The 21,321-nt window shown below is 40.1% G+C and overlaps 1 protein-coding gene across 28 annotated transcripts in view; it reads left to right on the forward strand.

The window, feature by feature from the left end:
* EPB41L3 (erythrocyte membrane protein band 4.1 like 3) overlaps positions 1-15,723 on the forward strand; it is a 148,145-nt gene extending 132,422 nt beyond the window's left edge. For 10 of the 28 annotated variants that reach the window (XM_061356338.1, XM_061356344.1, XM_061356337.1 and 7 more), the window contains 13 exons: positions 128-163; positions 332-397; positions 864-1,055; positions 5,106-5,180; positions 5,584-5,685; positions 6,411-7,139; positions 7,663-7,785; positions 8,282-8,677; positions 9,713-9,844; positions 10,284-10,382; positions 11,430-11,510; positions 11,775-11,891; positions 13,145-15,723. In XM_061356338.1, the coding sequence (XP_061212322.1) occupies positions 128-163; positions 332-397; positions 864-1,055; positions 5,106-5,180; positions 5,584-5,685; positions 6,411-7,139; positions 7,663-7,785; positions 8,282-8,677; positions 9,713-9,844; positions 10,284-10,382; positions 11,430-11,510; positions 11,775-11,885 (2,142 nt within the window). In that variant the 3' untranslated portion in view covers positions 11,886-11,891; positions 13,145-15,723. The remainder of the gene's footprint in view (positions 1-127; positions 164-331; positions 398-863; positions 1,056-5,105; positions 5,181-5,583; positions 5,686-6,410; positions 7,140-7,662; positions 7,786-8,281; positions 8,678-9,712; positions 9,845-10,283; positions 10,383-11,429; positions 11,511-11,774; positions 11,892-13,144) is intronic. The other 18 variants (XM_061356348.1, XM_061356352.1, XM_061356351.1 and 15 more) reach the window with 10 other exon arrangements.
* Positions 15,724-21,321: the final 5,598 nt, after the last annotated feature.

The following is a 21,321-nucleotide window of genomic DNA, read 5'->3' on the forward strand; positions in this document are numbered from 1 at the left end:
CTCCTTAAGCCCTTAACATAGAGAAAATGTGAATTTAACCTAGTGTGTTGCTCTCACCAACTTTCCTAAAGCCTTCAGTCTTACAAGTGGGTAAGGTGTTGTTTTCCAATCTTTCTCATGCTGGCAGTCGGATCAAGAAGAGGACGGAGATCTAAAGGCACAGGTACAGAAATGAAAGGTCTAGATGTTACTCAAGTACCGATGTTGGAGGTGTTCACCTCTCTCAGCATGTTATTGTGGGTTCTCTGTGAAGAAATGTGTAGAAAACAGCATTTTGTACCCTTTCAATACTGTGTCCCTTACCTTTCCCTTTCTTTTTCACTTCTTTCAGAATAGTCTGATTAAGCGAATACAGGGTGAAAATGTGTATGTCAAACATAGTAATCTTATGTTAGAGGTTGGTATTGGTATATACCAGTGCATGTACGTACATGTGTGTTAGTTTTAGTGGTAAACTGTGAATCTGCACTATGATGCATGAACTGTGTATTCCCACCTGCTAATAAATTAAATAGATTTTTTTTTCTCAGAGTACGATGACTCCTCTAACTTGTACTATAAATATAGATATATGTGTGCATCCACGCGCATATGTATGTTTGTTTGAAGCCTCTTTATCAGGTGTAAATTATAGCCATACAGATAAGCTTTTTAAGAGTATATTTATGCTCACTTGTACAAGATATGCTATGCTGTTATCTTTCAAAATGCCACATTTTCACAGAGTGTTGTGTTAGTGCTGTGCTCCCCGGCTCCCTGAGATGTTACTTCCCTCTTTACTAACCAAGCTGTGTGTTTTGGCTCAAAAATTTGGCTGGCTTAGGATGTATTACAAACTGCTCTATTCTTTTAAAACTGTCCAGGACCTAGACAAAACCCAGGAAGATCTGATGAAACATCAGACCAATATAAGCGAGCTGAAACGTACCTTCTTGGAAACCTCCACAGAAACAGCTGTATCTAATGAGTGGGAGAAGAGGCTTTCCACATCTCCCGTTCGGCTTGCAGCAAGGCAGGAGGAAGCTCCTATGATTGAACCACTAGTGCCTGAAGAGGTCAGCGTGAGATGAAAGGCTTCATTACGTATTTGTCTATTCATTTTTACTTATAATAGCTCTCAGTAGGTTAAAGGCTGTAGGTAGAGGCCATTCCCCACTTGCAGGTGCTCCCTTTTCTCAGGACTCAAGTTCTAGTAACAAAGATGCAAGAAAGAGCAGATACCTTTTATATATATTTAGAGTATGAAATTCACTGTAAGCTGCATGGCAGAATTGGGTCTTTCTGAGGGTGAGAAGTGCAGGCTTTGTTACGGGTTCGATGAGCTTGAGGAGGCCCAGCCATGCATGAAAGAAACCATGAAGGTGATGGAGAGAAGATTTAAATAATGGTGACTGGTTGGGAGCAGCGGTGTAGCAGGATGGATGGGGTTATGGTACCAAGCGTGACAAGAAAATACAAAGCAAAGGGCAGAATTCTCTCATTCTTAGAAGGCAGAGAAGAAATAATGATAATTAGACCTGCCTGGAGAGTTCCATAAGGGAACTGATAGCTTCTGCAGTCTGCTGGATACCGTTTCATTGAAGACCCAGTGCAGATTGCTAAGCGTATGCATTTTCGTACAGCATGCATGCGTGAAAAAAAACTTGCTTACTCTGGAGTCTTGGAAGTGTTTGCAAGAAACTTGCCAATTAAAAAGCTGCCTTTAATTTAGTTTGTGAGTAGATAATGGGATGTAGAGGTGACAATGTAACATTCACGTTGCCATAAAATACATACATCTTCAACAAAAAGCAGAGTCTTGGTTCAAATCCAGTGGAGCAAAAAGAAACATGCATGTGTGGTCTGCATAAACATTATTTTTTTATTCTACTGTGGATGTATGCCTGGTTTCTGTCTCACAGGAATCATCTTTATGGTTAACATTTGTTTTTAGCATTACAGACCAGGAGATGGTCATAAAGTTAGCTTTTGTCCCCCCAGCCCTGATGTGATGCTGTAAGGAACTCGGAAAAAAATGGCTGGAAAGTAGAATTCAAAATAGTTTTCTTCTTTCCCACCTCAAATTAAAGATCGGCATTGCAGACCCACAGCTTTATGAAGAAAGAAATCCCTGGAGACACTCAGATAGCACCTGGCAGCTTCTCCTCTCAGGGAAAGGGATGCTGCCAAGAAAAAGGCCCCATCTCCTCCCACATTATACCCATCTAAACAATGGGTGATACAAGCATCAGATGCATTAGAGTGGACATCACGTTGGATTAAAATACCTAACAAGCAGACATGGTGCCCAAAGCTTACCTTTTGGAGAGTGATGAAGAGTCTTAATGTTGCTCCTACTGTCTTGGTCAGAAATCACAGTAGATCTTATGACCATTTTCATTTGGTTGTAGTTGACAATACAGGTTTTCTTAAAAGTATAATTGTAAGTATAATGAACAAGATTAAGTTAACATACTAAGATGTAAGAAACTGTTGAAAAGGGAGCAGCTGGCTAGCAGAGCTTCAGAGGAGTGCAGGTGAAACAAACTTATACCTGCCCCCCACCAATTCATTTCATGTATTTATTACTTTAAAAACTTAATAGCAATTTATCATTAAAATGCCCAGGCAGTAGCAAAGCATTACCTACTTACAGAATCATAGAATAGTTAGAAAGGAAAGTTGGAAAGGACCTCAAGATCATCTAGTTCCAACCCCCCTGCCATAAGCCCAGACACCTCACACTAAACCATGTCACCCAAGGCTCTGTTCAGTGCAGCCTTGAGTACCGCCAGGGATGGAGCATTCACAGCTTCCCTGCACAACCCATTCCAGTGCCTCACCACCCTTACAGTAAAGAACTTCTTCCTTTTATCCAATCTAAACTTCCCCTGTTTAAGTTTTAACCCATTACCCCTTGTCCTACCACTACAGTCCCTAATGAAGAGTCCATCCCCAGCATCCCTATAGGCCCTCTTCAGATACTGGAAGGCTGCTATGAGGTCTCCACGCAGCCTTCTCTTCTCCAGGCTGAACAGCCCCAGCTTTCTCAGCCTGTCTTCATATGGGAGGTGCTTCAGTCCCCTGTCATCCTCGTGGCCCTCCTCTGGACTTGTTCCAACAGTTCCATGTCCTTTTTTTGCTGAGGACACCAGAACTATACACAATACTCAAGAGAGCAGAGTAGAGGGGCAGGATCACCTCCTTTGACCTGCTGGTCACGCTCCTTTTGATGCAGCCCAGGATATGGTTGGCCTTCTGGGCTGCGAGTGCACACTGAAGCCAGCTCATGTTCATTTTCTCATCAGCCAACGCCCCCAGGTTCTTCTCTGCCCAGCCTGTAGCTGTGCCTGGGAAATGCAGGCTAAGGAAACACATTTCATTTGGAAAGGAAAAGGGCAGGAGTTGTCCTTATCTGGTATGTTTCTTCTCATAGTGGAAGAAAAAGACTTGCTCAAAAGCAGTGTCCAGTAACTATACCTTATTTGCGTCTAAATAAACTACAGCTGCCCCACAAATTCTCATCCAAATGAACATGTTTCTGTGGAAAACTGAGTTTATTTGAGCTATCAGAGCCTAACTCTGAGGTGACTTGTGACACTAAGGGACCCCTCCAATAGATAACATCTCGCCGTCCTGTTTGGTACAGCTAAGCAGGATGGTATCAGTTCACAAGTCATGCTGATAGAGGAACTTTTCAGGAAAAAACTGAGGCTATGCATAGGTCAAAATCAGCACCTTGGTGTCTACTGAGAGATGCAGCGGTAGTCAGAATAGAGGGCACGTAGATCTGCATTATGTAGTAGCTTCTTCTAGTCAGAGAAGTTACGTGTTTAACTTAGCATATCCACTTTAAAAAATTATTCAGTGCTGTTACCTGTAGCTTTTACTATAAGACAAGAACAGAAGGGAAAATACGTCATTTCAAAATGTGTGCTTTGAGCATTTGGCACTTGTGTGCATTTGGTCAGTTTGACTTTAAACCTGCCTCATCACCAGTTAGTTTCTTACAATAATGGGGGAAATACTTTGGTTTTCTTTAGTTGTGAAAAATAAAGTTTCAAATATTTGCTGTAATTGTGGCCAGATAGCTGCAGAATGTGGAAGCCATCATACTAACAAAACTCCTTGACAGTGCTTAGTCTGACCTCGACTGAATTAAACCAGCACTTTAGAAATAAACAAGTTATGCATCTCACTGCAGTCAAGGAGATGAGCCATTTCTCCCTTTTTCTAGTTTCTAGTTTTGTATCCTTATTTAAATGTCTACCTTTCTTCCTGAGTACATGGAGTATACATACTTAAAAGAGTATGCTTTTATCATGCCATTCATAGCACTTCCATTGGCGTGTCTAATGAATACACTAGCCATTGAAGTGGGTAGAAAGAGTTTGGCAAGAAACCTGCTTTCCTCTGCAGGGGCTTACTTGCTCTGGCCTAAGAAAAAAGTGGACAGCCTAGAAACCGGGCTCAAAAGGCTTAGGAAATTGAGCCTTGCCAGCATAGAAAACTTTCCCAGTTGGTTGAGTTGCAGAGATACTGACCTCACAGCATTGGTAAGGAATGATAGGATAAAAGTGAGGAGGATTTTGGAGTGACACTATAGAGATAATAGAGCCATAATTAGCTTCCTGCATAGGAAAAAGGCTCTGAGACCTTTTATACCTGTAAGGAGAAAGAAAGGGAGAGCTCAAATCTCTTCAGGGCACACCTTCTGCCTGCTTCAGCAGAGAAGGTTGCAAACTCAGGAGAGAGCTAAGTCCAGGGTGAAGGTGGACGGGCCTGTTCTAGGTTACTTATGGAAGCCATGTAAGTTGTCACCAGACACAGTTAAATGAATAATGAAAGATGAACACAGTGCCTCCACACCCAGGTGTTACTCAGTTTAGTGGGTTTTCTGTTGCACAAATGGTATGCTTGTGTCTGCTTTGCATTCACTGCAGAGACACTGATTTCACTTTTGGAAACCTCTGTAAAATCATCTGTTTCATTCTTTTTCCTAAATTCCCATGCAATTAATAACTTGTAGAGAAATATGATGAGATTTGTAGAGAAATATGATGAGCTATTGTATAGTGGGCTTTATACCCTCCATTTACTAAAACCGTTTATTCCCCTGACATTAGACCAAAGAAGAAAATGAAAAATCAGAAAAACTCATATTTTTGCAGAAGGGAGGTACTACATTCCTTGAATCGCAGGTAAAACCAAATAATACTTTCTTGAAATGCAGTCAGGCTGGCAATGATTTATTCTTTTACTATATTTTTTCCTTTCCAAGCCCCTCACCCCCTTTTTTTTTTTTTTACTATAAGTTCCAAAGAGATGTAATATGGAGGCCAAATTCTGAGGAATGAGTTCTCTCCAGAGCTTATGGCATCCTAATAGAGACTGATTCCTCTGCTAGTCGGAAGTCTACTTGCACGGTGCTGTTTGTGGATGTTGTTTGCAGTTGCGCATGCATTTCCAGCATCAGCATCCCTGAGAACATTATGGTGAATCGGGCGCTTCCGTCATTAGAATGAATTTCCTTTATACTGTCAAGTGAATTCAGATTATGCTGAGTGATGGTGAACTTTGTGTTCTTATTGGTTTTTCTATTAGCCAAGTGTGCTAGAGAAGAAGCTGCAGGAAGGAGAATCTGCTGGCACTTTGGTTACTTCTCATCAAATCATTATCCAGAAAAGTATCCCATCATACCCAGAGGTTATTTTAAATTCATTTGATTTTAAATTACCCCATTTGCTTAGTTAAATACAAAGGTTATGGTCTTAAGGTCAAATAACTGGATGCCTATTGCATAGTCAAAGCGAATACTATAGCGTATTTGCATGAGGAAGAAAAAAGATACTGCATTAAGTTCTCTTCAGAATATTCAGTAGTACTGTGTTTACCATGCTGTACTGCTCAATTTAAACAATTCAAAAGAGGGTTGATGTTATTCTAATGAAAACAAGGAAATTCAGTGCAGACTACGGCTACATACAAATGCATGCTGTTCTACAACCTCCTAACAGTGTGTTTGTGACAGCTGAGGAACAGTTGAATGGGCTTACTTGCCTTATTTTTGTAATTTGTTTTTGACTGTAGCATTACAAATCATTGCAGTACATGATTTTTAACCTCAGGATGATTCCAATCATCATTTTAAATGACGCACTAAAATGCTATTCTGCTTTGGTAAAAGTAATTTTTTTTTGTCCATGTTATATGGGCCTCTAATGGGAAGGAATATGCAAAGAATTCATACTTTGCCTAAGTTGATTCTGTTTATTTGCTTGATAACTGCTCTAAGAGGTACAATGGTAAAAGTTATTACATGCTTTCAGAAGAGGTGGCATTGATTTCTTAAAAGTCTTCACGCTTTAGTGCTCCTGATGTATAGATAAACCTTCAGGTATTCTAATTTAGCTTTTATATCTCAAATATAGGGCACTGAGGATTGGGTTATTATAGACAAAGTACCCTCTGAGGTAGTTGATGGTGAATCGAAAAACAGTCTGGCATACAAAGTAGTGACTGTGAGCAGTAAAACTACCCTTCCACCTGAGATGTTAAAATCCAGTACCATTCTAATGCAGAGCTTTGAGGACTTGGAAAGTGAAATACAATCCAAAGAGGAGAATAAGCAGAAAATGCTCACCCTAGGAAAGTCCTATGATACCATATCTGGGAAAATTGTAACCATGACAAGTAAAGCTAAAGAGGGTGAGAAAGCAGTACAGCCTTCAGTAGAAGCTTTGCAAAAAATGGAAAGGGAAGTGCAAGAATCTGTGAAAATCACTCCGGTAGTGTCAGAGTATGAAGTCCTCAAGCCTGTCACTGATGAGAAAGCCAGGTGGGGATCCGACGTGCAGAGCACAAAAAGAAAGATGTCTGACTCTTTGACACCTATAAAGGAAGCAGAATTACAGTTACAAAGTCCTGAAGAGGAGAGTTTGAAAAGGACACTCAAGACGGACCAGGATTTGCAGTTACATGGTACACTGGGAAGCTTGCAGCATGGCAAAGCAGAAAAACAACTTGGCAGTGAAGCTGTAAAAGCAGGGGCATTTGCCCGGAGAGATAAGAGCCTGTCTGAGTGGAGATATTCCAGAGAACAGCCATTTACCATTGCTACTGCTCACTATGTTACTGAGTCGTCTGCGTCCAAAGTAGTGGTAACAAGTGGCTTTGACTTCACACCATGGTTTAAAGTTTAAAGCATGACTTCTTTTAGGCAATCCCCTCACACCACCCTACTTTTTGGCTCTCTTGTTGCCTGGCTTTATGTTGACAGCAGACAACCCAGCTTATTTTTTTTCCCCTCATACTTTGAATCTATCCACGGTCTGAAGCAGACATTATATAAGGCTTTCAACCTTTCTGGTTTATTTAAATCCATGTTACTGAAATGTAGTATTGCTGCTGTGGCTTGTTAATAGAAGGAAAAAAAGAATGGTTTGCTTGAACCAGCGAAACGCCAACGCTAACAACTATGCTTTGTAACTACTGCTTACTACAGCCATTATGAATATGCTCTGATTTATTTTCCCATTTTGTTCCTGTTTCCAACCTCTCTGTGCTCCTGCAGCCTTCTCTCCCTTTCCTCTGTCTCTGCCTCCAGTTTTAGCAATTAACATGACTGTGCATGCAGGTCTGCCTTTCTTCTGTGTATGACTCTACATTTCTTTGTCTATTTAGACTAAACAGTCCACCAGTGAAAAAACCTTGGATGGTTCAGATATCTTCAGTTTAATAGAGTCTGCGAGAAAACCGACTGAGTTCATAGGAGGGGTTACTTCTACTTCACATAGCTGGGCTCAGGTGGCCGTTTGATTCCCTCCATCAAAGTTATAACCACACACCAGTTATTTTTGCTTTTGTTTTGTTTTCTGGTTTTATGCATAACTCGGAAACTATATAACTAATGCATGTGTTCTGTGCCTTTTCTTTTGTTACAACAGACCACAATAGAAACTTCATGGGAAAAAAACCCAAAACACTGTTTTCTCTCATTTCACTTTATTTTGTTCATTTTACAGGGTGCTGTATTTTGCCTTTATATATCTCACACAAAAATGCCAACAAGAGAAGCATCATGACATTTCAGTTTTAAAGAATGGTATTTTTGCTTGGTTTTTCATTTCTACTATTCTGATAACATCCCGAGAATGAAAACTCATGCAATGTGAGAGAAATAAACTGGCAAAATGTAATACCCATTTTTGTATTTGTGTTCACAGTACATTAACCTGAGGAGCTATTGCAAGTAGCGCAGTCTCGTTCAGACACTGAGGGGTTTTCTTTTCCTTCCTTGCAGAGAATAGACACGACAACATCTCAGGAGATAACTTCCAGTGAAATGAAGCAGTCAGTTCAGCCACATCAGGATATCGTGAAGAAGGTTGTACAGGAGACTGTAGTTATCGAGGAAAGGCGCGGGATGGATGTGTGTGCAAGCAGGGATCCTGCTAAAGCGGCTGGACTTGTGCTGGATGCCCGGGCTGAGGCAGCATCAGTGGTGGCTGCTGGCGTGAAAGAGAAGGAGGGCTCTGCTGGGACTGAGGGAGCAAAGGAGGAAAAAAGGGAGGAGGCTGGCAAAGCCCTAGCCAAACAGGAAGGAGTCGCTGCTGCTGCTGCTTCATGTGGGCAAGCGGAGGAGCACAGTACAACAGTCCACATTTCAGAGTCTTTGGAAAGAAAACCTCATTTTGAGGTAACTTGTAACTAAATTGGTCATGTCTGTGCTGAACTGTGAATGTGGGAAATAGTGGACTAAGATAATTTCTGTCATGGAAAGTAAAGCGTACTGAGCTTGTATGATTGCATCTTTACAGCAGGCAGTTTCTCCTCTTATTTCCTCCTTGTGTGGCACCTGCAAGACTTGTTGCTGGTTTCCATCACTGGGAAAATGCCATGCATGTTTTACCCAAAAGCGCTTTTCATGCTACAGAGGCATACCTAATTTGGTGGCATTTTCAGCTGGCATTCTCTTTGTGAAGCCCATCAAGATTGACAAAGTTTTATGTGTCCTCAAACATAGGAAACGTGTTTTTCCATGCCTGGCACAGCTGTAAATTAGTGCACTATGGCTTAACCCAGGTTCCTTATCTGAGCAGAATTTCAAGACCTGTTTTGCAAAAGGGTTAAAAAATAATAAACTGTTCTTGCTCTTTTATCTGAGAGCTGGATGGAAGGCTAAGCATGGATAGGATTAGTTCTCATTTTAAGAAAATACAGAATCTCAGAACAGCTGAGGTTAGAAGAGACCTCTGGAGATCACCTGCTGCAACTCCCCTGCTCAAGCAGGGTCAGCCAGAGCCAGTTGCCCAGCACTGTGCCAGAAAGCATTTAAATGTCTCCACAGATGGAGTCTCTGCAAGGTGCCCTGGGCAACCTGTGCCAGGGCTGGGTCAACTTTACAGTGAAAAGGTGTTTCCTCATGGTCAGAGGGAGCCTCCTGTCTTCCAGGTTGTGTGCATTGCCTCTTGTAGTGCTTAGAGTGCTTAGATCTTTTCTGAAGTTTGTTTTCATGAAATCCAGGATAGTGCTGAATGTGGCCAGCAGTATATACATATATGTACCACTATAACAGAGAATTTTCTCTCTTTTTTTTTTTTAAGTGCAGGCCATTTTTTAGTTGTTCCCCCTCCGTTTCCAAAGGGGAAAAAAAAAAAGCAAACAAACAACATTCTGAGAAATCCATAAGCTTTGCCGAATGTTCCAATTCCTTCTTTTTTTGTTCATTCAGTCACCAGTTGTGAAGACTGAGACTATCAGTTTCAGTAGTGTTCCTGCTGGTGGGGAAAACCTTGAAATTTCAACAAAGGAAGTGCCAGTAGTCCATACAGAAACAAAAACCATTACATATGAATCTTCTCAGGTAAGAAATTCTGCAGAAGCCAGAGTCTAATTATGCTTTTAAAGAACCCATGTTTCTTCACCCATCTTTAAGTGTATGCTTTCAAGTAAACTATTCTAAATTGTTCAAATACTAAATATTAGTATGGAGAGGATGTACATAAAAATAGGTTACCTAAGGGTGACTGTCATGTCCTTGTGTTGGGCCTTTACAGAACATTGATGAAGCTACAGATTTCAGGGTCCCAGCTTCTCATCTGTCCTTCCAGAAGCAAAGGAGAGTCTCCAGATGCAGAGAGAAATACTGGCACCTGATCACCCTAACAGCAGTTACATCCCTAGCATTAGATACTTGTTTTATGAAGAACTGTAGAAATAAGGAACTTCAGCCAGTCCAGTTCTTGCCTCCCTGTGCTCAGGATCTTGGTTTTGATGACTGGTTTTCTCTTTTGGTTCTTTAGGTGGATTGCAGTGCTGACTCAGAACCAGGTGTATTGATGAGTGCACAGACTATCACGTCTGAAACCACCAGCACTACAACCACTACACATATCACCAAAGTGAGTCCTCAGAAAACAGGGAGGGTTTTTTTCCACAAGGGAATATGTTAATTTCAGTTCTGTTATTTCTTTTAAGGCATGGACACACGCTTATGCTGTCTGGACAAAATCCTGTTTTGGATATTTGTCTTCATTCACCTGTCTTTGACTATACTGACTTCACTAACGCATCATCCAAGGGCGTGACAAGAGTTCTGAAAATCATAAACCCCTTGGGTGTGTCTGTGCAAGCACAAAACATTGCTGTGCAAAGACGTAACTGCAAATACTGTTTGGAACTGGAAGCAGTGTAGCCACGCTGGCATCATATTGGAAGGAATAATTTGCCTGAGAATGAGGCTCTGTTGACATAACTGTGTTTGAATCTTGAGCTGTTATCTCTGCACAGTGTTGAAAGTACATAGTAAATATGTATCATGCAGTCATAACAGGACATGAAGTCACCTTAGACACCATCACGTTGCTAAGGAATTTGCCAGCAACCAAGCCAAGCTGCACAGGCAAAATAATTTGGGTCTTCCAAGTTCCAAGATAGGATCTAAATAATAGTTCTTCCCTAAGGAGAAGCCCTCTTAGTGCTGTGACAGCTCTCTTACCAGTATTCACCAAGGACAGGATTTCATCTTTCCATAGTGTAATTCACCCTTCAGTACGTGAGCTATGCAGAGGTCTTACTGCCCTGTATGTCCTTCTGAAGCCTGCAGTCGGACTTTACTAGGTCTTAATACTAGCTGTATGTCCATTCCTTTTTCATGGGATGAATTTATCAGAAATAACTGCTGTTTTTGGCATACAAACATCTCTTCTGACACATGTGCAGACTACAATCAAAATTACCTATGTTGGAAGGACCTCTGGAGGTCATACAGTCCATCCAGAGCAGGCTAACTTCATAGCTGCTCTGGTTGCAGTTCAGGGTCATTCCCTTTGTGCAGAGTGTTTGAGATCGTTCAGTCCAATCACCTCTGGGTTCCTGCACTGAGCATTCTTTGGGTGAGTAGCAGGCCCTCTTTAAGTTACTGACATGCATTTGTCCCTCCCATCTAGACTGTGAAAGGTGGCATCTCAGAGACAAGAATTGAAAAACGAATAGTCATCACAGGAGACGCAGATATTGATCATGATCAGGTAAAGTCTGTAAACTGCTAAAGGCCATCCTGAAGACTGCCAAAGAGAGTATTTCCAAACATTGCTTTAAAAGATACTATTTATACTGGCATGCCTTAAGTTAAACTGGCTTAGTAGTTAAATCAGTGATGGTATATTCCATATTTTAATCATTTTCCTCATTTGTAAATTGTGTAATATCTCATGAATCTCTCCACCTTGCTACTGATCATGCATGTTCCACCTCCTTTTTGTTTTTGCCCTTCTGTGGTTTCCTTGGGATAGGCGCTGGCTCAGGCAATTAAAGAAGCCAAAGAGCAGCACCCTGACATGTCAGTGACCAAAGTAGTGGTACATAAAGAGACAGAAATCACACCAGAAGATGGGGAGGATTGACCACAGGTAAGAGGACTAGATGATTTTCCTAGGCATTTACTGGGCTGGCATGTTGCAAATGTTTTCCTACCATAGTTCACCTCTGACTCCTTGCTTTCTTTCACTGGCATTCTCAAGTTGCATTTGTGCTTGTTATCAGTTCTGGTATTTAAATGTAAACTACATTCAGCTCTAAATACTTTTCTTCATTCAGTGATGCCAGCTGGAGAAAGAGAAACTACTCATTTGCTTTTGTTGGCTCTCTAGAAAGTCCTCCTCATTGTCCATGCTTTGATATAGTCTAATTTTCTAATTCTGAAGTCAGAAAAATCTGTTGTCTGCTTCTGTGTCATTTAAGAACAAATCTGCTTTGTTCTTAAAGGTACGCATTTTGTTTAAAAATGCCAATGAAAAAACCTACAGCTGCTTTTTAAATGTCCCGTGCAGATATGTTACAAATGAAAGTTTAATTCCTAACTTTCAAAGGTGTGACCCAGTGTGCTTTGATTTTTCCTTTAAACCCAGCAAATTAGTGTGTCAGTATTTGGATGTCTTGGCTTTCTTGTATTTTAAAGAACATTTTGTGTTTTAAAGCAGCATTGTTTATCAGGATGAGATGATAATGCATCTTTTTTTGTGCCAAGGTTTTTTTTGGGGGGTAAAGGCATGCTTCTAGTTGTGGCTGGCTAAACAGATGTCTTAATATTACTATATTTATTCTGTGTGCAAAAACATGTCATGCATACTAACCTGCTATGCAAAGGCCGTTAATGCCAGCACCATTGCACAAATTGCTTTGAATGCTGTATGCATAATGAGAAAAAATAGCTGCTTGTCTGATTTGTTTAAGTCGATAGCAGCATTTTGTTCTTAAAACAATATACATTCCCTAGCACTTGGTGTAAGTAAGAGAGTATAATGCATAGCACCTTTTGAAGTTGTTTTGCTCTCCTGCTTTTGGATATACAGACCCTAAAGAAAACTGAATTTCAGTACCTGTTATTTATTTGGAAGATGGAACCAGTCACTGAGGAGTGAGTAGCTGTGATTCTTGTAGTGTTCTGCTAATTGTTTCAGTGACAACACAGTGTGGCTTGCTTGAAAGTCTATTGTTGTCACTAATTCTTTTCATTGGCATCAGTGGACTCTGAATTTGGGCCAAGTTGCTTATACTGGGATGATGCCGTTTTCAGACAGCTTTTGTTACATGCACAAATTGACAGGAACTCTTTTGCAAGAGTAGTTACTTCAAATAATTAACTTGATTCTCTTTCCCACAGGAATAACCTGGATTGCATATGAATCCAGACATACACACCAGTAGGAATACGAGAGCCTGTACGGAGTCTCAGTTCCAGCCTGACTGACTTGTATCTGTCTATGGAAAATTTCAGTACTGAAGAATTGATCTTGACCATTAATAAAGAAACTGGCAGAGATACCTTCCCATAGAAAGCAATCTGAATCAGCAGCAGTTAAACAATATTGCATGAAGCAACAATAAAATTACAGAAAAGCAGCATTTTTAATTTTCTTAAAATGTCTAAGTTTTCAGCTATACCTGCACGTTCATAAACAATATAAACAGTGATCTCATTTAACACATAAACGGTTCTAGCCTTTCACAGTTTATGAAAGTCTAAACAAATTAAAATTTGTTAGGTGGCAAGCCTTTTGTTTACAGATATTGTAAATGAAGATTACCCCCAAAATGCTAGAAGCTGTATAGGTACTGTGTATAATGTTTTACCACACATTAGATGTGCCAATAACACAGTTTATTCAGTAAACAACTTGAATCTTATATTTGTTTCATCTGGTTTTATTACTGCCCGATAAACAATGATGAATCTTTACTGTTACCAAAATATTTAAATGCTTACAAAGTGTGCTTTGTATACCTGACTGAATACCTTATAAGGTAGTAATGATTTTAGTGTATTAACTTTAACAATTTTTGTCAGCATTGTTCAGAGTCAGCTTCCAGTCACCCTTCACAGATCCTAACCTTGTAAATTATATGTAGTTATTTTGGAGAGAAAAAAAAAATCTGTATTTTACTTAGTTTGCAGCATTAGAAAATTATTAATCTGAAATAACCGTGATGGTTTTCTATTGATTTCCCTTTTGTTCTCAGAGGAAAACAAGAAAAAAATCTGTTTGAGAATCTGGTCAACATTTACTGTCTAGTTCAGAGTCAAGCCTTAACCTGTACAGAAAGTTCACTGAAAACTCGTTAGTGTCCAGCTATAATACCCACTGAAGGGATAGCATCCATTACACTGTCAGCTGCATCACAACACATGGTGAATGTATGTTTCTGCATAGTGAAATAAAAGTGGTAAATGCATCCAAAATCGTATTGTTCTGTGTCTAAAAGCACCTAGTGTTTTTTAATATTCAAAACATTATATTTGTAAGTTATATTTGTAGACACCACAGGTTTTACTCATTTGCACAGTAGACATTCTGTCTTCAGCAGCTGACACTGCACTGTGCAGACAGTTGGAGTTAGCAGAGCATCCAAAGGGATGACAGTGTCCACCTCTGGGCATATGATGTTTTCAGAGGAAAAGGAGTATTTGGTACCTTCCATTTTCTCTGGTTATGTACTGTTTCACCAAAGCTAAATGAAGCATACTGTGGTTGCTTAGAAAGTAAAGGCCAGTAGCACTTGGTCCAGATCCACTCTGTTTCTGAAGTTTTGTTCTGCAACATGGATAAAATTGTCTTTAAAGTAGTACTTACTTATCTGTTCATTTTTCTTGCTACTTTGCCACATCTCATTGACACTCCTCTGGTAGCCCAAGAGAAAATCATAGCAAATAATTCACCCTTAATCTCTGTTTCCTTGCAGAATTGAAAGAAATGGGTACAAGCAGACTTTTCAGGACATAAAGGGCCAAATTTGCCCTTCACTGTTTACACAGGGCTCCCTTACACTGAAGTCAATGGAGTTGGCTTTAGTGGAGAGCAGGATTTGACTCAGTGACATGTTAATAAATATTTTCTTAATTTACAAAAATAAATATATATATGAAGAGAATAACCTGTAGATAATAATAAAAAGTAATATCCCAAGGCTTTTAAAACTTTGCCCTTAGCCTCTAAAACATCTTCCTTCCACCAGCCATTCTTCATGACTTTAATCCAGAGTGCTGTGTAACTCCCCCTTACCGCCATCATTGCTTACCTCTTGCCTCATGCCCATCACAAAGATTACAGTCTTGTGTGATCTTTGACTGACCTCTCCTCCTAGTCCAAGACCATCTCCGTTCTCAGCCCTCTTGGTTATGGTAGGCTTAGGTATCTGGTGTCACCAGTGCCCAGTGGCAGCCAGGGCTGGAGGAGGTAATCACCCCGTGTCTCCACAGATGGCATGCCAGGTTCTCACTACTGCATCAGGAGTTTAAAGATAGACTCTGAAGCCATATTGATCTTTCCTCAGGTGCCCCTCATGTCATCGCCTAAGAAACAGCATTGTATTACCTCAGAGAGACATGAGGCGATTGCACGGCCTTCTCTCCAGAGTTAGCGTTATATTTTAGCATGGCTTGAGGAGATTGTGTTTTGGTGATACTGCACAGTATGTACTCTGTCTAAAGATACTGTGTCTTTAAAAGTCAGCCTCCTTGGAAAGGGTGCTCACAGCTAAGATATAGCCTGAGCATATGCAAACTGTGAGGAGATGAGAGCGGACAGGCAAGGATGTCTCAGTGCCACTGTTGGCAGTAGACCTACCTTGGGGGATGGTTCCTATAAGCAATAGTTTTGGTTTTTGTTAGAAACTGTTTATTGGGTTGTCTGCCTAATGCTGTGCCACATGAAATAAAGAGCACCTGCCTGTTTCTACCAACCATCTTTTGTCTCCGTCTTTTCTCATTTATTGTTGATCTCTGTCCAGCTTCTTGACATAAAACAGATACTCTCTTACTTGAAAACATCATTACCAACACAGGCACCGGTACAGCCTCACTTGTTACAGATGGAGTCACAGCTTCAGCCCCATGAGAACTGGCTGCTCTGCACCATTGAAGTAGGTGACCAGGATGACTGGCAGGGTCTTACACACTGCATAAGGATGGGCACAGCAAGCAATCACATTGGTTGTGGCCATCAAAATAGTCTGTCTGTTAAGATCACAAGGCCCATTTGCAGGCTTCACCTTTACATCTTCCCTCTTTACAAGTAATAAGGGTGAGGTAAAGAAATGCGTTCCCCTGTTTTATATAGGAACAATAATGGTCAAGGTTCTGCAGAGCTAGGAATCAAACCTTAATTTTTAATTATTTTTTGTAGCCTGGTCTGTTAAACATTTGTGGCAGGCCTGAGGCAATGCTGAGATACATTGACTGATTTTTTAATGTTTGTTGAACACACCAGCAGCACATACTATATACTGTGAGCTGTATTGCCCAGACAAAATCCTGTCCAGTCAACCACATTTGATCCAACTGTCTGGCATCATATTTATATTGTTAGTTCCCGTACATTCAGAGACCCTACACAAAAAGTTATCTCAAGTGAACAAATACCAAAGGGAACCGCATTTTTTTTTTCTTTACCTATTACGAAGCATTAAGAGGAAAAGTGTTTTTCAAGGTACGTATGTTCCACCCATTCACTATTTTGAAAATTAATTTAGCTCTTCTATACTGTTAACTTCAAGGAAAATCTGTAATTGGGCTATTTCCCTATCTCAAGTCTTAGATCCACTGTCTCCTGAAGTAAATAAAAGAGTAACACTTGGCTAATAGGAGATTAAAAACCAGTATCTACATTCTGTTCTTTCCATTTACATGAAGGAACCAGATACTTGTTTTCAGGTGTTTTTTTGTTGGTACTGAATGTACTTCAGCTGACTCCAGTGATCTAATCTCCTGAGATGCCTTTGCAATTTATTTTGCTTGTGAAACCCACTGTCTCTTAATTACAGGCTTTTAGTGTTGATGTTTCTATGCCTATGTTCTGATGAAATGACACCAAACTCCATAAAATCGAGTAAGACCAAAGTCCTTTCAAACAGGATCTGAGGTTAGATGAACACAAAACAAATGCTTTCTATGACAACAGGAGCTGAACTGGACCTCATGAAGTCCTCCCTATACATCCCAAGGTATAACAGTGTTTTGAGGTACTGTGGGTGGACTAATGGATGAGAAATTCTTACTCCATTGTATAGGGGAAATGTAGCACTTAAGTCTATGGATTTAAAAGGTTTTATCACTCTTACACTGCAAATGATGCTGTCTTTTGTTGTTAGTGCTATGCCACATCAGTGAAGAGGTTGTCTGTGGGTGCTTCGGGTTCCCTCAGAGCAACACAAAATACCAGCCTTCCTAATAAAAACATGGTCATATGCTTAAAAAGCCTGTTATTAGTTATGCCTCTTTTACTTCTGTCTCAAATAGGGATTTAGGTTTAAATGAACAATGAGGTATATTACTAATAGGTCCTAGATAAAAATATTTTTCACGTGTGTTTTAAACTTTAATACGAATCTTTTGTTTCTTTTTTTCCAGAGTTTCCTAGGAATTTCTTTTTCATTTTCTGTAAGTATCTTTGCTGTCTGCTTCTGTGTAGAAGTGTACCAGGACTCATCTGTGCACAACCAAAGCTCAGGCAATGATTTCAACTAATCTGGACTTCAAAACACAGATCCCAGAATATGTGGAGCTTTGGAGCTGCCTGAATTACAACCCAGAGCAGCATGTTTCCACACCAAGTGCTGCCTTACAGCACACATGTTCCTCTCAAGTACTGGGCATATGTTCTTTGGTGAATAATCCCAGGTGACCATAGTGTAAAATATATCAGGTTAGACAAAGCACATTAAAGGGTTCACAGAAGGACGCATCATAAATTACACAATACAGCAAAGAAAAAAGAAAAAAAAAAAGGCAATATATCTGAAAGTACAAAAGCAAATAATTATAAAACCTTCAAAGCCTCTTCCAGTAGGAAGAGCCTAGCTAATATGATGCTCATTCTTTCCTTAAATCAAGAGGATACTAGCACAGATATCTTTCTTCAGTGTATTTACAAGGTTGTTTCTTGAACAGATTAGTTTTCTGGCTGAACTCAGTTGATGGATTTAGCATTTGAAGCTTCTAAAGACATTTATATTCCTTTAGTCCAGTCTGTAACTCATAACCAACTTGGACAAATGTGAATCTTTTTATATAGTCACGGAACCTTTGGCAGTTTCACCACTCATCCTTAGAGCTCCTAAATCCCAAGCTACTGGACAAAGACACACACATACACATAAATATATCTTTCCACAGAGAATTATTTGTTCCAAGAGTATCTCTATGAAATTAACTTTGAATACGCATTAAATAATGGATCTGTTTTGCTTTTCCATTCAAAATGCCATCTGGTGACTGACATGTCACAAGATGATTCTTCTGCAATCACATGCAATATGTCAGTACAAATATTTTTTGTCATATTGATCTATAAAAGTGAGTATGTAACATGACAACACTGCAACATGTTCCCTGCCATCACAGAAATAATGGGCTGTCTTGAATATCTGCATGAGACGGTCCTGTGACAAGGAAGCTTCTGCAAACTCTGAGAGGAAAGCCTGTATTAGTGCTTATCCCATCACTTCACAGTCATTTTGTTTTCTTTGTCCCTTCCTGCTTTCTTTCATATTCTCCAGCTTAACCTGTTTGTGTTTGATCTATCCAGCTCCTTTCTTCTGCATCTTCTCACCTTTCCAACTCTTCTCCTGGCTTACGTACATGTGTTATTTCATGGTATTTTTAACACATACCAGGGAAATACTAGGGGAAAGACCATTCAAATCCACTGCCTGCACACCTTCCTTTACTATCTTAGTGAAGCTGCTGCTAATGACTCAGTCATGAGCACAAATGTCAAGTAGTGTCTAGATTAATGATGCAATAGTATGATCATTTGCATTTGCCCCTACATAAACAGGCATGAAATTAAAAATATGTGTGAGCAAGCTCAAAGTATTCCTATGCTAAGCTAGTAGTATCTCTGAATCTACAAGAAAAACCAGCTATGGCTGAGACTCCAAAGTGATCTGATTCCAGCTGTACATCTTTGGCTAATGATGTCCATCTTAAAATCTCTGCTTGGCTAAAGAAGATCTCTCTGTGTTCAGCTACTCTGGCAAGTACATTTGTTATATATCAATCAGTAAAGCAAATATTCTTTGTCAAAGCTGATGTGCACTGTGTTGGCACCAACAATTAACACATATGCACACCCCCATATCATTCCTGCATTAGGCAGTGTTTTGCTGCTAGAGAGAGAAATAATGATCTTTAGAGACAACAGTTATGTCTAAGACTTTCTAATACGGATGTCTCATCCTTTTTATCTATTTTCCCCTAGGGGAGAAAAGATTAGACAGAGACAGCAGGATTTCTCTCTTGATTCTCTTGGGAGCATACCAATGGAAAGAAGCCATAAGCCTATTGAGGCATTGTTTCAGACAGGGCAAGCCTTTGTCCTCAGAAGATGTGGTATTTGAGAGCACTGGATCTGCTGGTGTCTTTTCTGTCTGGTTTGCGGAAGTCTCCTCACCAGCCTTTTCTGCTCAGTTACACTTTGTCTAATTAGAACTGCACTGGGGAGAAGCCTGCCTATCTTGTTCTGCTTCTGCTTTCTACAGTCCCTCCTTCCCCTTCCAGCTATTTTTCAGTGTTTCTCATTGTATGCATTATGGGCCACTTGGTGTTATCACCCCATATCATCTTTCTTGCAGCAAAGCTTTCCGCTTCATCTCTACCTTTCCTCTCTGGGATGGAGTCACGGCACTTCATGCTGAGCTTTTCTGCCATTTTCCTCGTAAAGAAAACAATGACACAAATCACAAGACCTGAACATCTGACCTGACTAGTCTTTGGATTCAACCTGCAAATACAATATCCCTACTACCTCAATGACAGAAATGTCCAGAAATATCCATACGTGTGCAAAGTGTGGTGCCTACTTACTTGTCAGCTGATACCTATGGCCTGTTCAGAGCCTGCCACGACAGCAAGCAGGGCTAGATTCTGCACTGTATAAATATCCACATACTGGGTTTCAGTTGCCTTGGTGGAGCTGCCTGAGCACTAAACCTTTGTGTAAGTTGAACAGAAGTGCATACAATAAGTACCAAAGGAGAAACTCAAACCTAAATAATGGTTTGGTTGTTTTTTCTTGAATGATAGACATAACATGTCTATGCCCATTTATCAACAATTATTCCCTGTGAATGTCTACCATCATTCATAGTTCTTCATACCCTGCTGCTATGGCTGATGAGCAGAAGTTCACAAATGCAGGGGGTGTTACTATTATTGCCACCTAGAGCCAATCAGAAAACTAATGTTAACCCAAATTCAGTAAACCCCATTGCAGATGTTAAAATATACATGACTAATCTCATGGCTGATGAAGAACTAGTTAATATTTCCGGCAACATATTTAATAGAAGCTTCCTTTAGACTAAGCTCAGTCATCTGCTGCACAGAAACAGCCGATTCTCGTATCCATATAAAGGTGACTTCAACAATAAGAATATCCCCAGCTAAAACACAGCAAAGCTGAAAACAGAAAGTTAGTATCTTTTCCCCAGAAAGTTATAGGAACTCATGAAAAGCCTAAAACAGTCAGGTCAATGAGGAAGGGCACTTCCTAATGTTCAGCAATAAGAGACATCAGCCTCACAAATGGTTACACATACATTGTTTGTGTCTGAATGTATATTTGCTTCACTTGCAAAGAGATGCCTATCCAGTTCATAACAACTATCTGCTGACATTCAAGGGTAGATTCCTCCACATGCCCTCCTCCACAGTTGTATGCTATGTGGTTCAGCAGCATGGCTTGTCAGGATCTCGCTTTTATAGATCACAGGAGTACCAGAACATGAAAAGCAACTCCTTCACCTTTCTCTTTACATCACATTCTACAAATCACATTCTGAATAAAATTACCAGATAGTTCTCAGATCAGAGTTACCAGAACCTTATTCTAGACCTAGAACGAGGTTGGCACCAAGAATTAACACTGGCTGACATTTGAGAAGCACCTACCAGCTCTCAGAATACTCTTCCAGAATACCGCATCTGAAGTAATTTCTCTTTCTAGATCTCACTCTTGATAACTTTTTCTGTCTTCATTGCTCTGCAGCACTCAAATGGCTGCTAATAATACAACACAGTTCAGCACTTCTGGAAGCTTAGCAGTGAAGGTTAGATGGCTGTTTTCTTGATTAATTACTATTTTTGTCTGATATGCACACAAAATACTGAGAGAACTTAGATGATGAAATTTGCATTTTGAATGGCAACAGTGTCACTGTCCTGCACAAGCTTGGTGGGTTCAGCTGCTGGGGTAGATTTCTGTTTGTAACAGAAGTGATAAAGTCTGAAGGCACAGCTCTAAAAATCCCTGCTTCAGCCAGAGAAAGTTATCTGTGACTGGT

Source organism: Neopsephotus bourkii, unplaced genomic scaffold (assembly GCF_033783945.1).
Source record: "Neopsephotus bourkii isolate Nb327-2 ecotype Australia unplaced genomic scaffold, CSIRO-AGI_Nbou_v1 NB_846, whole genome shotgun sequence".
NCBI lineage: Eukaryota > Metazoa > Chordata > Aves > Psittaciformes > Psittacidae > Neopsephotus > Neopsephotus bourkii.